The sequence below is a fragment of the Bubalus kerabau genome, chromosome 14 (assembly GCF_029407905.1).
Source record: "Bubalus kerabau isolate K-KA32 ecotype Philippines breed swamp buffalo chromosome 14, PCC_UOA_SB_1v2, whole genome shotgun sequence".
In the NCBI taxonomy this organism is placed as follows: Eukaryota; Metazoa; Chordata; class Mammalia; order Artiodactyla; family Bovidae; genus Bubalus; species Bubalus kerabau.
The window spans coordinates 33,809,493-33,825,558 of NC_073637.1; the positions used below are offsets into that span (position 1 = coordinate 33,809,493).

The following is a 16,066-nucleotide window of genomic DNA, read 5'->3' on the forward strand; positions in this document are numbered from 1 at the left end:
TTGTTCAGATTATTTGTTCCCTGAAATACTACACACTAAAATGTAAAGGGGGCTCTTATACTTTTCTAGTGATATGTCTGCTGCTGCTGCTACTGCTAAGTCACTTCAGTCTTGTCCGACTCTGTGTGACCCCATAGACGGCAGCCCACCAGGCTCCCCCGTCCCTGGGATTCTCCAGGCAAGAACACTGGAGTGGGTTGCCATTTCCCTTCTCCAATGCAGGAAAGGGAAAAGTAAAAGTGAAGTTGCTCAGTCGTGTCCGACTCTTCGTGACCCCATGGACTGCAGCCTACCACGCTCCTCTGTCCATGGGATTTTCCAGGCAAGAGTACTGGAGTGGGGTGCCACTGCCTTCTCCGAGTGATATGTCTACCACATGTCAATGGAGACAGAAGCTTCTATTTGAACCTTGCTTTGTTTCACTGCAACTTTTGAGTCCCTGGGGTACTGTTCAGAGAGTGTTCAGGTATTGCTGCTAAAAAATCTATAATGGGGTTGATGATCATATGTGACCAGGGGTAGCTCAATGTCAGTACCCAGAATCAGGGATTCTTTTGAAGGGGAGAGGAGATTTAGGAAATGCCTGGCAAGCTCAGCCTCGTTGGTATTGGAGAAAATCACAAGAGTTTGGAATAAACTCCTGCATCCTCATTCATGAGCCCTTGTCATGAGACTCCAACTTAAATTGGCACTGCCTGTGTAGGAACCATGGATGAGGAGGAAGCAAGCAATCAATAAAAGTTCAAACAAACTTCCTTTGCAAATAAAGTCAGTATCTGAAGGGAAGATGGCAAAGAGAAACATCAAACCAAAAATAAAAGACCCCAAATCTGATAATTATACATATCTCCAGAAGCTACCGAATTTATCCTTCCTCTGTCATCCCCCTAACACCATCTCCAGGTAGAACTGTATGCCAGTCCTAGGACACTTGTTTGTCTATCCCACACTGAGGTTAATGAGCCGCCCTGGTAAATATGCTTTGCTTTCCATTAAAATGAAGCTAGAGCACCACAAACTTTATGGGATGCTTCTGTGCTTAGTAGGCATGGAAAAGAGACCATCAACCCCATTTCTCATCATAACCTTTTAGCTAAAGTTAACACTGAATTATATATAGTAATAGGGAGATGAGAAATCCTCTAACTCTAAAATCCATAGAATTCATCAAAGATTGAATAATCAAAGTCATTCAACCTTTACCAACAGAATCCTCTTATCGGACTCACTGAAACATAGCAAAATTAATTAACTTGAGTTTCTAGCTTATTTTCCTCCGCTCACGTCTGCTTGAAGTTTTAATTAGAAGGAAAGTGTCTAGATAATCAGCAAGAAGATTTCAAGGAGGAGAAGTGAAGCTCTGGAAAATTACTAACTAAATTCTCTCATTCGTTAAGAAAACCTACTGAGCTTCTAATGTTCAAGACACTCATTGAGAACAGAGCAACAAACAAAAATAAGCTCTCTCATGAAGCTTACATTCTACTAAGGGAGATGGAAAATAGACTAGAAAACTGGTCAGATATATACAATTTGGAGTAACCTTAACTATACGTTCCAGGCACTTTCAGGTTAGCTCTTAGCATTTTTTCCCCATGGCTAAGAGTCCAGTGATTTTTTCCCATGAGTCCAGTGATTCAACCTCAGTCAGCAAAGCCTTATAAACACATATGAGCGTAATGACAAATGAGTGGACACTTGCTTACCTTCATTTGGTGGCATATTTTCTTCAGTACAAATGCTTCCTCTTCTGTATTGGGAGTGAGTCTTATCACCTTATCACTATAATAAAGGGAAAAAAATGGTGAGGTATACCCTTTAAAAATAAAGATACAGCCATTTCTATATTTTTTTTTTTAAAAAAAACTGCCTTTGCATTTAGAAAAAACAGCAAAATTTTAGACTGGCCTATAGGAATTTTATTGCATTCTTGGTACTCTGTGATAGTTTTCATCTTTTTTTCCCCCTCTGTCTTAAAACTATTTATTTATTTTTTCATCAGTTTTTGAAGATTACAAATTCACACTCAAGCAGAGAAAGGGGAAAAAAACAGTAACAGTGGCAACAGGACAAGAACTTCCATGATATCTCAGAGCAGATACTGAGAAGGACAGTTCCCGATGACAGGAAAAAAAAAAAGCAAAAAAGCCTACTTAAAATGTTTAACTTTATGCTGAAAAGGAACGTGACTTTTGATAAGAGGACCCATGACATCCATATACAGTGGAACATTTCTGGTTTGGAATCTTTCCACATTGAGAACATAAAGATAAGCCCACCTCTAAGGGACATCTTATTTCTTGAGTACACAGCTTACCGACTGGTATGTGAGACCGAACTGGAGGGAACCCCCTGCCCCCATTGTTTGTGGCCATTAAATACCGATGGCTATAAAATTTTTGTTATTTTTTATTTTTTAAAATTATTGAGGTATAGTTGATCTACAATGTTGTGTTGGTTTCTGGTGTACAGCTGTCATTCAGTTATATATATATATTTTTTTTTATTTTTCATATTATTTTTCATTATGGTTTTTGAAAGTGATAAAAACTTAAAATCAATTTTTACAGCCATTAAAAATGTTCCACAGTTAAAATTACATCTGAACAGTCTACACAGATTCTGAATTGCCTAAGAAGACTAGAGGTGTCATGCTTTCCACCAGAGAGCTCTCTGCAGCGATACTTTTCCCCCAGGTGTGCCACACACGTATTATCACTTTCTAATTTTGTCATGATGCGCTTGAGAAGCACAATGCTAGTATATAATAATCACAACTATACATGTATAACTGAATGACTGTGCTGTACACCTGAAACTAACACACTGTAAATCAACTACACTTCAATAAAAAAATTAATTTATCATAGTAAAAAACCCCACAACTGTTCAATGAGTTTTTCATGGAGTAGAAACTTACTAAATATTTATTAGCAGATTGGTATAAAGGAGATCATTGAGAATAATTGGCTTCCAGAGGAAATGTAAGGAAAAATGAAGTATAAGAGGAATGAGTATTTTCCATCATCTTCAATGGCATTTTACAATGACTACAGACAAAATAGAATGCTACCCATACCACATATATAAAGCACAAAACAAAAACTCGAGCAGTTCAGCCATAGCTTCTCTCTCCAGCCTCAAAGTTGTATCAGAAGAAGGATGGAATTTATGAGCTTTCCATGGTTTTACCACTTAGATGAATTGCAGTCTCAAAGACTAGGTTAAAATTAATATGGAGGACATCAGAGCCCAAGGGAGACTTTGGATTTGTTAGACAGTCATTCTTTAGGGCTCTGTGTCCATTTCCCATAATTTTTGCTTTATGGTTTCAAATGACCCTGTTATACCTTCCTTAGGCCTATGAATTAAAAGACCCTTGGCTTGCTGAATGATAATTTAGTATGTTGTACACACTCCTACTCAATATGGTTTTGTAGCTTTGGCTTTTGTATTCCTCAAAAACATCACACAGAACAACCTCTTGCTACCTGTGTCATAAAGTCCATTTTCCTGGAAAGAATAAAAAAGTAGAAGGAAAGGAGAAAAAAAAATCAAGTCACTGTAAAAACAAAACAAAACAAAAAACTTCAACTATGACCTTCGGAATTTAAATGCAATTACACCTCTTCTTTCATTCTTTTTTTTCATTTCTATTACACATTTCTCTGACCTTTGTGTTTTCTGGATTCATCATATCCTGGCCTCTCCCACCTGCCCAATATAATTCTTGGCAAAGAACAACTCCAATGGATGATATGGTTGTTTTTTGAGGAATGGATCGCTTGACAAGTTGCTGAAAAACACCTCCATCTGGGGCCCTGTCAGCTCCTCAAGAGTGCAAAGAAAGCAATCTGTAGCTGTTTTACAGCCATGGGAAGTTTTTGTTTTTTTTTTAAGATGATGGATAATTCAACCTGGCAATTGGTTCCTCCTCTGTGAGTACAGGATAAAAGGGGACCACCCCTGGGATTATTAACCCTGAAAGTGATTGTTCAAACCCAGTTTTGTCATTTTTACCACAAAAAGTCCACTTCATCTCAGCTTGTAGAAATTTTCAGGTGTGACTTGAGAAATGTGTTTATTACCATTTGATTACTTATCAAAGAACAGAGAATAAGGAAAGCTATTTCGCAAAGCCCATGAAATGTCATACTTTTTTGTAAGCTCATAAATTATATTGGTAACTAGCCAGTAGCCAAAACCCAACAGCTCTTTATTCAGCATGTAAGACCAGTGCCTCCCAAGTGCCCCATTTGTTTTACCAAACAGAAAGCTTATTCTCCCCAGATCCATTAGCTAGTCTTTTTCGAAGTGGTAAACAATAATTCTTGGACTGCAAGGAGATCAAACCAGTCAATCCTAAAGGAAATCAACCCTGAATATTCATTGGAAGGACGGATGCTGAAGCTGAAGTTCCAATACTCTGGCCATCTGACAAAGAGCTTCTCATTGGAAAAGACCCTGATGCTGGGAAAGACTGAAGGCAAAAAAAGAAGGGAGCGGCAGAGGATGAGATGGTTAGATAGCATCACCAACTTAATGGACATGAGTTTGAGCAAATTCCAGGAGATAGTGAAGGGCAGGAGAGCATGTGTGTGCTGCAGTCCATAGGGTTGCAAAGACTCAGACATGACTTAGCAACTAACAAAACCAGCAAAACAAAAATTCAGGACCACAAACAGGAAAGTTTCAGGAAGTCAAGTAGCTACTGAAACTTAGGAAAACTAGCTGTGCACAACTATCAGAGAAGATGAACTGAGGCTTCCTTCATAAAGTGAAAGTGTTAGTCTCTCAGTCATGTCTGACTTTGTGACCCCATGGACTGTAGCTGCCAGGCTCCTCTATCCATGGGATTCTCCAGGCAAGAATACTAGAGTAGGTTGCCCTTCCCTTCTCCGGATTTTCCCAATCCTCTATAATGTATCAGTTTTTTTTTTCAACCGCTAGGTGGCAACATCATTTTAAGGCCCCTTGGGATTAAAAACGAGAGACTCAAAGGTCTGAATGCGGGTTAAGGTTAGAGACATGAGTGGGCAACCAGCTACTCATACATATGGGCATTGTAAGTCAGAGATTTCTAACTCAGCCTATATAAAGTTTCCAGAAAGATTGCACAGATGTTTTTAATTACAGTTTAAGGATGTAGTATAGATAACAGGTAAGTAATTGCCCAATATTTATTAATATGCATTCACTAATGCTATACTGATGTTCCGTCCCTTTGTCTTACAGGGCAAATGAGGTTTTGTTGTAATGTTAGCATCAAGTCTGGTTGTAAATTTGTTGACTAATTCTTATGTACCATACGTGCATGCTAAATTGCTTCAGTTGTGTCCAACTCCTCACAACCCTGTGGACTGTAGCCCGCCAGGTTCCTCAGTCCATAGGATTCTCCAGGCAAGAATACTGGAATGTGTCACTATGCCCTCCTCCAGGGGATCTTCCTGACCCCAGGGCGTGAACCTGCGTCTCTTATGTCTCCTGCATTGGCAGACAGGTTCTTTACCACTAGCACCACCTAGGAAGCCCTTATGCACCATAGCAACCATATGTCCTTTATTTTTTTTTTTTTTTTTTTTTTTTTTTTTTTTTTATTTTATTTTTTTTTTTCTTTTTTTTTTTTTTTCTTTTATTTATTTATTTTTTTTTAATTTTATTTTATTTTTAAACTTTACATAACTGTATTAGATTAAAAGAAAAAAGTCAAATAAATAACCTAACTCTACACCTAAAGCAACTAGAAAAGGAAGAAATGAAGAACCCCAGGGTTAGTAGAAGGAAAGAAATCTTAAAAATTAGAGCAGAAATAAATGCAAAAGAAACAAAAGAGACCATAGCAAAAATCAACAAAACCAAAAGCTGGTTCTTTGAAAGGATAAATAAAATTGACAAACCATTAGCCAGACTCATCAAGAAACAAAGGGAGAAAAATCAAATCAATAAAATTAGAAATGAAAATGGAGAGATCACAACAGACAACACAGAAATACAAAGGATCATAAGAGACTACTATCAACAATTATATGCCAATAAAATGGACAACGAGGAAGAAATGGACAAATTCTTAGAAAAGTACAACTTTCCAAAACTCGATCAGGAAGAAATAGAAAATCTTAACAGACCCATCACAAGCACGGAAATTGAAACTGTAATAAAAAATCTTCCAGCAAACAAAAGCCCAGGTCCAGACGGCTTCACAGCTGAATTCTACCAAAAATTTAGAGAAGAGCTAACACCTATCCTGCTCAAACTCTTCCAGAAAATTGCAGAGGATGGTAAACTTCCAAACTCATTCTATGAGGCCACCATCACCCTAATACCAAAACCTGACAAAGATCCCACAAAAAAAGAAAACTACAGGCCAATATCACTGATGAACATAGATGCAAAAATCCTTAACAAAATTCTAGCAATCAGAATCCAACAACACATTAAAAAGATCATACACCATGACCAAGTGGGCTTTATCCCAGGGATGCAAGGATTCTTCAATATCCGCAAATCAATCAATGTAATACACCACATTAACAAATTGAAAAATAAAAACCATATGATTATCTCAATAGATGCAGAGAAAGCCTTTGACAAAATTCAACATCCATTCATGATAAAAACTCTCCAGAAAGCAGGAATAGAAGGAACCTACCTCAACATAATCAAAGCTATATATGACAAACCCACAGCAAACATTATCCTCAATGGTGAAAAATTGAAAGCATTTCCTCTAAAGTCAGGAACAAGACAAGGGTGCCCACTTTCACCATTACTATTCAACATAGTTTTGGAAGTTTTGGCCACAGCAATCAGAGCAGAAAAAGAAATAAAAGGAATCCAAATTGGAAAAGAAGAAGTAAAGCTCTCACTGTTTGCAGATGACATGATCCTCTACATAGCAACCATATGAATAAGAATAAATAAATTTAATTGATTTAAAAACTATTATAACCTAGAGGGGTGGGATGGGTTGGGAGGTGGGAGGGAGGTTCAAGAGGGAGGGGACATATGTATAACTATGGCTGATTCATGTTGATGTATGACAGAAACCCATACAACACTGTAAAGCAATTATCTTTTGATTAAAAATTAATTAAAAAGAAACTATTACTGAATGTTTAATGAGATACTAAGTGAAGCCAGACAGAAAGACAAATATACTACTTATATGCAGAATGCAAAAAAAGGATACAAATGAACTAATTTACAAAACAGAAATAGACTCACAGACACAAAGAACAGATTTATGATTACCAAAGGGGAAAAGGGTGGGATAAATTAGAAGATTGGGATTAATATCTACACACTATAATATGTAAAATAGATAACCAACAAGGACCTACTATAAAGCACAAGATACTCAATGTCTTGGGCTTCCCTTGTGATTTGGCTGGTAAAGAACCCACCTGCAATGTGGCAGACCTGGGTTTGATCCCTGGTCTGGGAAGATCCCCTGGAGAAGAGATAGGCTACCCACTCCAGTATTCTGGCCTGGAGAATTCCATGGACTGTATAGCCAATGGGGTCGCAAAGAGTCAGACGACACTGAGTGACTTTCACTCAATGTCTTGCAGTAACCTCTAATGGAAGAGAATATAAAAAATGCGTGTATGTGCATAACTAAATCACTTCACTGTACACCTGAAACTAATACAATATTGTAAATCAACTATATTTTAATAAAAAATTTTTAAAATGTCTAGTGAGAATATAATCGTAGAGAAGAGAATTCAGAAAGAGATTCCCATCTCAAACTTGTTACCATCAGTCTGGGTCTCAGGGTCCTTGTTGCAGGAGTGGGGGATGAACTCCCAGTTGCCTTTTCATTATATTTTAAAATTGAGTTTAATTATATACACATTTAAAATTTTTTGAAGTATGGTTGACTTACAACATTATATTATTTTCAGGTGCACAACATAGCAATTCAATTTTTTATATAGATGACACACCAAAGTTACAGAATATTGACTGTCTTCCCTGTGTTGTGTATCACTGTGACCCATTTATAACTAGTAGTCTTTTTTAAACCCCTTCACTTACTTCTCCCCCCTGCCCCACCTCTCTCAATTGTAACCACTAGCTTGTTCTCTGTATCTATGAGTCTATTTCTGTTTTATTTGTTCACTGGTCTTGTTTGGAGAATCCCATGGATGGAGGAGCCTGGTGGGCTACAGCCCACGGGTCGCAAAGAGTCGGAGACGACTAAGCGACTTCACTTTCACTTCACTTGTTTTAAGTCACACATATAAGTCTCCTGGAAGTTGCAATGCAGGAGAACCAGGTTTGATCCCTGGGTCAGCAAGATCCCCTGGAGAGAGGGGATGGCAACCCATTCCAGTGTTCTTGCCAGGAGAATCCCCATGGACAGAGGAGCCTGGTGGGCTTCAATCCATGGGGTCACAAAGAGTCAGACATGACTGGGCGACTAGGCACACAGGCACAGAAGTGAAAACATATAGCATTTGTCTTTCTCTGACTTTTGTCACAAAGCAAAATAACAAAGAGTATATTGTTTGAGTTCAGTGCCTGCCGTAGTCATTGCTATGCCTTGATCACACCACAACTATAGAAGAACATCTGTTTATGTCAATTTGGGACTTCCCAGGTGGCTCAGTGGTAAAGAATCTGCCTGACAATGCAGGAGATGCAGGGTTTAATCCTGGGGTCAGGAAGATCCCCTGGAGAAGGAAATGGCAACCCACTCCAGTATTCTTGCCTGGAGAATCCCACCGGCAGAGGAGCCTGGTGGGTTACAACCCATAGGGTCACAAAAGAGTTAGACGTGACTTAGCAACTAAACAACAACAAACGGGTGATTTGAGAGTCCTTTTCCTCAGCCTCTTTTTGAAAGACACAGATGTGAAGCTCCAGATTTTTCCTCTGTTTCCTGGCATGACCTTTCACAATTAACGCTTACATCAAACTCTACATTTCCTTGTAAGTTAACAGAGCTAGTATATGAATCCATGTTTATAAAAATCAAAATATTACAGAGGTACCTCTCATACCCACTTCCCTAGGAGACCAAAACCTTCCTCAATTTCTTCCAGCTGAGTGTAAAGTTTTTCTAGATGCTTTGAGGTTCTCTGCTTTATACACACCTGCTTCTAGAACCCCTTCCTGTCCACTGCTGGCATTGGAACCCCATCCTCAGTTTGAGGGCCCCATTTCAAAGTCCTGACTCCCAGACCACAATGCATCAGTTTTTTCCATTTCAGCTTTGGTTTTTCTTTTCCCTCAAATGTTTGGCACCTGTAACTTTTCTCTTTTTTTCTTTCTCCAAAGCTCAGTTATCCACTAACTGATAGGGCAGTAGCATCATGCACTCTGAGGGCAAGTTGCCAACATCACCTGTGTGGCCTTAGGCAAGGTTCTTAACCTCTCTGTGTCTCAGTCCTTCTCTCAGTGGATTGGGGAGAATTGCACTTAATTAATGGGCTATTCAATGAGTGAGGGTTAAAGGAGCATTCAAGTCAAGTGCTTAGAGTAATACCTGACATATAGTCAGATATCGGAGAAGGCAATGGCAACCCACTCCGGTACTCTTGCCTGAAAAATCCCATGGACGGAGGAGCCTGGTAGGCTGCAGTCCATGGGCTCACTAAGAGTCGGACACGACTGAGCAACTTCACTTTCACTTTTCACTTTCATGCATTGGAGAAGGAAATGGCAACCCACTCCAGTGTTCTTGCCTGGAGAATCCCAGGGACGGGGGAGCCTGGTGGGCTTCCGTCTATAGGGTCGCACAGAGTCAGACACTCTGAAGCAACTTAGCAGCAGAAGCAGCATGGTCAGATATTTTAGATGTTTGATATTATTATTACATTTTGGCATTTTCCCACTTTATCCAGTATTAATACTTTGAGAGTTCCTCATGCATCCTTCCTTCATATTCTCTCCTGTCCTAATCTGTCAAGCGGAAGAATGAATAAGATTCTCATGAAGAAATGGCTTGAAGCAGACCTTCAGGGGGCCTCAGAATTTGTGACCTGTCTGCAGTCTCCCTTCCAGCTGTCTTTTTCTTGGTAACTGCTTCCCTGGGGACCATACCTAACTTGACACCTAACTTAAAGACAGTCTGTGGATAGTAGGGTGGAATTACAAGTGAGTCCTGCCCAGCTGGGCTCCCTCTACCGCCAGCGGCAACAGGTAAACAGCCGACGCAGTCGGATCCTGTCATGGGGAGTTTGCGCTTGAGACCTAGAGAACAGAAGATCAGTTATCTTGCAGGGTCTGGAGCAGGGCACTGGACTCAGAACTGCCGAGTGACCAAAGTCATCAAGCAGGAAGCTCCGGACACAGCCCTTCGTGATGATCATTTGGTTTCAGGACCTGTGTTAGAAGCAGTCCCCCTCCTTTTGTGTTTCCTTATGATAAACTTCTGGGCTTTCCTGGGGGCACTAGTGGTAAAGAACCCGCCTGCCAGTGCAGGAGACATAAGAGCCACAGTTTCGATCCCTGGTCGGGCAGATCCCCTGGAGGACGGCAGGGCCACCCACTCCAGTTTCTTGCCTGGAGAATCCAATGGACAGAGGAGCCTGGCGGGCTACAGTCCATAGGGTTGCAAAGAGTTGGGCATGATTGAAGTGACTTAGCAAGCATGATAAACTTCTATCATCTGATGTATCTGGAACATGTCTTTTCTAAACCTAATAAATGCACCAGTATTAAGAACACAAACTCCAGTAATTCAGTTTTTCATTCCTGTCTCTAAGTCACTGAATTTATCTTTTCTGATCCAGTTCCCTCTCATTCAGGAAAGAAAAAAGAATAAGGTTGGATTCCAGTCTGGGCTTCTCCACTTGACCAAGCTGTATAAACATTTAGAGCCAACAATACCTGATCCTTAGTTGGGGAAACACTAAAATATTGTCACATAAGGTTTTTGTGAGAATTTTTCTTTTTAAAAAAATTATTTATTTTTAATTGGAGGATAATTGCTTTACAAAGTTGTGCTGGTTTCTGCCTTACATCAGCATGAATCAGCCATGGGTATTCATATGTCCCCTCCCTCTTGAACCTCCCTCCCCCACCTCTAGGTTTCCACAGAGTGCCAGGCTGAGCTCCCTGTGTTATAAGCAAATTCCCACTGGCTATCCATTTCAAGGATATGTGGTAAGGTATATGTTTCAAGGTTACTTTCTTGATTCCTCCCACCCTCTCCTTCCCCCACTGTGTCTACAAGTCTGTTCTCTATGTCTGCATCTCTATTGCTGACCTGCAAATAGGTTCATCAGTACCATTTTTCTAGCTTCCATATATATGTATTAATATATGATATTTGTTTTTCTCTTTCTGACTTACTTCACTTTGTATAACAGACTCTAGGTTCATCCACCTCGACAGAACCAACTCAAATTCGTTTCTTTTTATGGCTGAGTAATATTCCTTTGTGTGTGTGTATATATATATATATACACACACACACACTGCAACTTCTTTATCCACTCATCTGTTGATGGACATCTAGGTTGCTTCCACATCCTGGCTGTTGTGAATAGTGCTGCGATGACACTGGGGCACATGTATCTTTCACAACTGTGGTTGTGAAATTTCATTTGACCACACTTTTTAAAAGTTATGTTATATGCCAGGCACAGTGGTGGGTGCTACGGATACAATAGTTCCTACCATGATGGGCTTATACTCATAGTCCTGGAGAGAAACACCTGTCTGAGAAACACCTAACTTCTCACAGCCTTTCAGTGCATAGCTGCTGCTGCTAAGTCGCTTCAGTCGTGTCCGACTCTGTGCGACCCCATAGACGGCAGCCCATCAGGCTCCCCCGTCCCTGGGATTCTCCAGGCAAGAACACTGGAGTGGGTTGCCATTTCCTTCTCCAATGCATGAAAGTGAAAAGTGAAAGTGAAGTCGCTCAGTTGTGCCCGACTCTTAGTGACCCCATGGACTGCAGCCCTCCAGGCTCCTCCGTCCATGGGGTTTTCCAGGCAGGAGTACTGGAGTGGGGTGCCATCGCCTTCTCCATCAGTGCATAGTAGCTACTATTATTACCTCTACAGAAAAATATTTTTCTCACCCTTTAAAACTTAAAGGGCTGAAATAGGTTGCTTTTCCAAGTGTGTTTCACTGTAAGTATCAGAAGCAACCCATGACTCAGTCGTGTGTATTTTTAACTTTCTTTGGCTATTGGTAGTGTTTTTATTTCTTAACATTTTCACATGTATTTGAATCTAATCATTGATAAGTTTCTCTGTTTGGGACTATTTCCTCTCTTCTCATTGGCATCTGAAACACACATATGGATAGTCTCGTTATTTTCTACAACCATGATTTATATATAATGAAGAGGGAAAATTTCATAGTCTTGTAGTAATGGCTTCTTTACTGGTACAAGCTACCCATGTTCAGTTTTTTAATAAAGGCAATTTACCAGATGTGGAAAAGGGCTTCTAATGTTGCCCTTCACAAGGTATTAGATAAGATGAGTGTAGTGGATGTTTTTGACTGCCCCTCCTAAATCTATTCCCCCTCTTTAAACCCTAACAGAACTGACTTGCTCAGATAAACACCCCCATCCCCATATCAGGGATGAGTCTTGTCAGCCAATTAGAGCTTGAATATCCCTGGAAGCTTTTGTTAGTCTGGAGGTCTGGAGATGGCCACGTGCTATAAATGGACTCAATCAGGTTTAAGGGAAGGACTGATATTCCAAGGTTTAAGGGAAAATAAGATCCATTCTGTTGTTGGACATAAACAATGTGTAACCCTGCTTGCCATGGCAGCATAATTAAGAAGAGAGTGAACTTTGGGGTGAAGCAGATTCTTTGGACCATTGGATAGAGAGACAGAAAGAACCCAGGTCTTTAATGACCTTAGAGAATCAACCAACTTTCAAGCTTGTCCTGCCTCCGGACTTCCTGTTATATAGTGTAAAATTTATAGTGTAACATTTTTCTTTATTCTGTAGGCCAGTTTGAGTCATCTGCTTGTAACCAAAAGCATGCTGCACAATAACAGTGATTTTACTTACGGCTATTTGTAAGAATTACATAAGGAAAACCAATGGAATAATTACATTTAATGTTATTTAACAGTAAACACTCATCTCACACACTAGCAAAGTAATGCTCATAATTCTCCAAGCTAGGCTTCAACAGTATGTGAACCATGAACTTCCAGATGTTCAGGCTGGATTTAGAAAAGGCAGAGGAACCAGAGATTGAATTGCCAACATCCGCTGGATCATCAAAAAAGCAAGAGAGTTCCATAAAAACACCTACTTTTCCTTTATTGACTATGCCAAAGCCTTTGACTATGTGAATCACCACAAACTGGAAAATTCTTAAAGAGATGGGAATACCAGACCACTTGACCTGCCTCTTGAGAAATCTGTATGCAGGTCAGGAAGCAACAGTTAGAACTGGACATGGAACAAGAGACTGGTTCCAAATAGGAAAAGGAGTACGTCAAGGCTGTATATTGTCACCCTGCTTATTTAACTTCTATGCAGAGTACATCATGAGAAATGCTGGGCTGGAGGAAGCACAAGCTGGAATGAAGATTGCCGGGAGAAATATCAATAACCTCAGATATGCAGATGACACCACCTTTATGGTAGAAAGTGAAGAAGAATGAAAGAGCCTCTTGATGAAAGTGAAAGAGGAGAGTGAAAACGTTGGCTTAAAACTCAACATTCAGAAAACTAAGATCATGGCATCTGGTCCCATCACTTCATGAAAAATAGATGGCGAAACAATGTCAACAGTGACAGACTTTATTTGGGGGGGGCTCCAAAATCACTGCAGATGGTGACTGCAGCCATGAAATTAAAAGACACTTGCTCCCTAGAAGAAGTTATGACCAACCTAGATAGGATATTAAAAAGCAGAGACTTTACTTTACCAAAAAAGGTCCATCTAGTCAAAGCTATGTAGTCATGTATGGATGTGAGAGTTGGACTGTAAAGAAAGCTGAGCACTGAAGAATTGATGCTTTTGAACTGTGGTGTTGGATAAGACTCTCGAGAGTCCCTTGGACTGCAAGGAGATCCAACCAGTCCATCCTAAAGGAAATTGGTCCTGAATATTCATTGGAAGGACTGATGCTGAAGCTGAAACTCCAATACGTTGGCCACCTCATGCAAAGAACTGACTCATTAGAAAAGACCCTGATACTGGGAAAGATTGAAAGCAGGGGGAGAAGGGAACAACAGAGGATGAGATGGTTGGATGGCATCACCAACATGATGGACATGAGTTTGACTAGGCTCCAGGGGTTGGTGATGGACAGGGAGACCTGGCGTGCTACAGTCCATGGGGTTGCAAAGAGTCGGACACAACTGAGCAGCTGAACCGAACTGAACTGTAAACAGGCGGCACTAGTGGTAAAGAACCCATCTGCCAATGCAGGAGACATGACTTGGGTTTGATCCCTGCGGGAACATCCCCTGGAGGAGGGCATGGCATCCCACTCCATTATTCTTGCCTGGAGAATCCCCATGGACAGAGGAGCCTGGTTGGCTACAGAGAGTCACATAGAATCAGACACAACTGAAGTGACTTAACATGCACACAATAGTAAATAACATATTTCATATGTGGGAAAACACATATTGATATTCTTTCTTTCCTCCCCGAATACCGTTCTCTAAAACACCCGTTTAATTTTGATGGCAGCTTAAAAAAACTGTGTGTTTTCAAAAGGGGAGATTTACTCAATAGCTAAGGCTCATCTTTCATTTGCAAGAAAAATAGGACAGTTTAAAATATTTGCTGAATTTTCTGAAAGCTTGTATCTTGTGGAAGAATGAATAATAGGCTGTTCATTTATTGAACAACAACAACAACAACAAAAAAACCCCTCAGCCCAAGGACAAAGAAGTCTATTAAGTAATCCCATCTAGAAAAATTAATGTTCACATGTAGATTCTATATTAGAGAGGTCTCAGAGCTGTATTTCCCTTGTTGAAAGATTGTGTTTTGATGCACATGAAACATTTCATTAAAAAGCAATAAATAAGAGGCAACTTGGCAGAGAATACTCAAGAGAGCTAAATGGAGTCTCCCTTCTTCGGTCATAGTTTATAGTTGCAATATAAAGTACTCAGAACATGAAGAAGCTCCCTGTGGCAGTTTGCCTAGAACACGAAGATTTAGACTTCACTCTTGGATCAACATTAGGCAGAAGTGACGACCTTCTTTTTGTTGTTGCTACAGTTATTTTCACGAGAGAGAAAAGAAAAACATAATCTTCAAAAGCCTTTCTCTTGTACTTCACTTTCCAGCAGACAATTTCTCAAGAGGTTGAATGCCTACCCTGACATCTCATATGTAATGGCTGATCAAGAAATATTTGCTGAATTGAAATTGGCTTTTTGTAAACTGCTTTGAAATTTCTGAAATTGGCTTCCATTGTGTGGTTTGAAAATTCCCTGCTCTCTTATTAGCACAGGTCAGAGAGGGAAAAAGCAATGAAATGTAACCCTACCATGAAGTTCTTTTTTTCTTACAGTAAAATATTATCTTTATTATATCTCAAGGACTTTTGTATATTATTGTCAAATAATTATTTGACAAGTTCTTGTGATATTGAAGAATAGGACTCAATCAGAGAAAACTTTTACCACAACAGAGAACAAACCATTCATTCAACAGGTATCTACCCATGCAAGTCCCAAGGTGGCTGTAGCCATGAAATTAAAAGACGCCTGCTCCTTGGGAAAAAAAAAGCTATGACAAACTTTGTGTATTAAAAAGCAGAGACATCACTTTGCAGGCAAGGTCTGTATAGTCAAAGCAATGGTTTTTCCAGTAGTCATGTACATATGCAAGGGTTGCATCATAAAGAAGGCTGCACACCAAAGAATACTGATGCTTTTGAACTGTGGTATTGAAAAAGACTCTTGAGAGTCCCTTAGACAGCAAGGAGATCAAACCAGTCAATCCTAAAGGAATGCAAACCTGAATACTCATTGGAAGGACTGAAGCTGAAGCTGCAGCTCCAATACTTTGGCCACCTGATGCAAAGAGCTGACTCTTTGGAAAAGACCCTGATGCTAAGAAAGATTGAAGGCAGGAGGAGAAGGGGGTGACAGAGGATGAGATGG

At 40.0% G+C, this 16,066-nt stretch overlaps 2 protein-coding genes across 1 annotated transcript in view; one reads left to right on the forward strand and one right to left on the reverse strand.

Annotated features, from left to right (window-relative positions):
* PREX2 (phosphatidylinositol-3,4,5-trisphosphate dependent Rac exchange factor 2) overlaps positions 1 to 16,066 on the forward strand; it is a 787,616-nt gene that overhangs the window by 189,969 nt on the left and 581,581 nt on the right.
* CPA6 (carboxypeptidase A6) overlaps positions 1 to 16,066 on the reverse strand; it is a 309,103-nt gene that overhangs the window by 167,235 nt on the left and 125,802 nt on the right. The window contains exon 3 of the mRNA XM_055546193.1: positions 1,707 to 1,782. Within this exon, the coding sequence (XP_055402168.1) occupies positions 1,707 to 1,782 (76 nt within the window). The remainder of the gene's footprint in view (positions 1 to 1,706; positions 1,783 to 16,066) is intronic.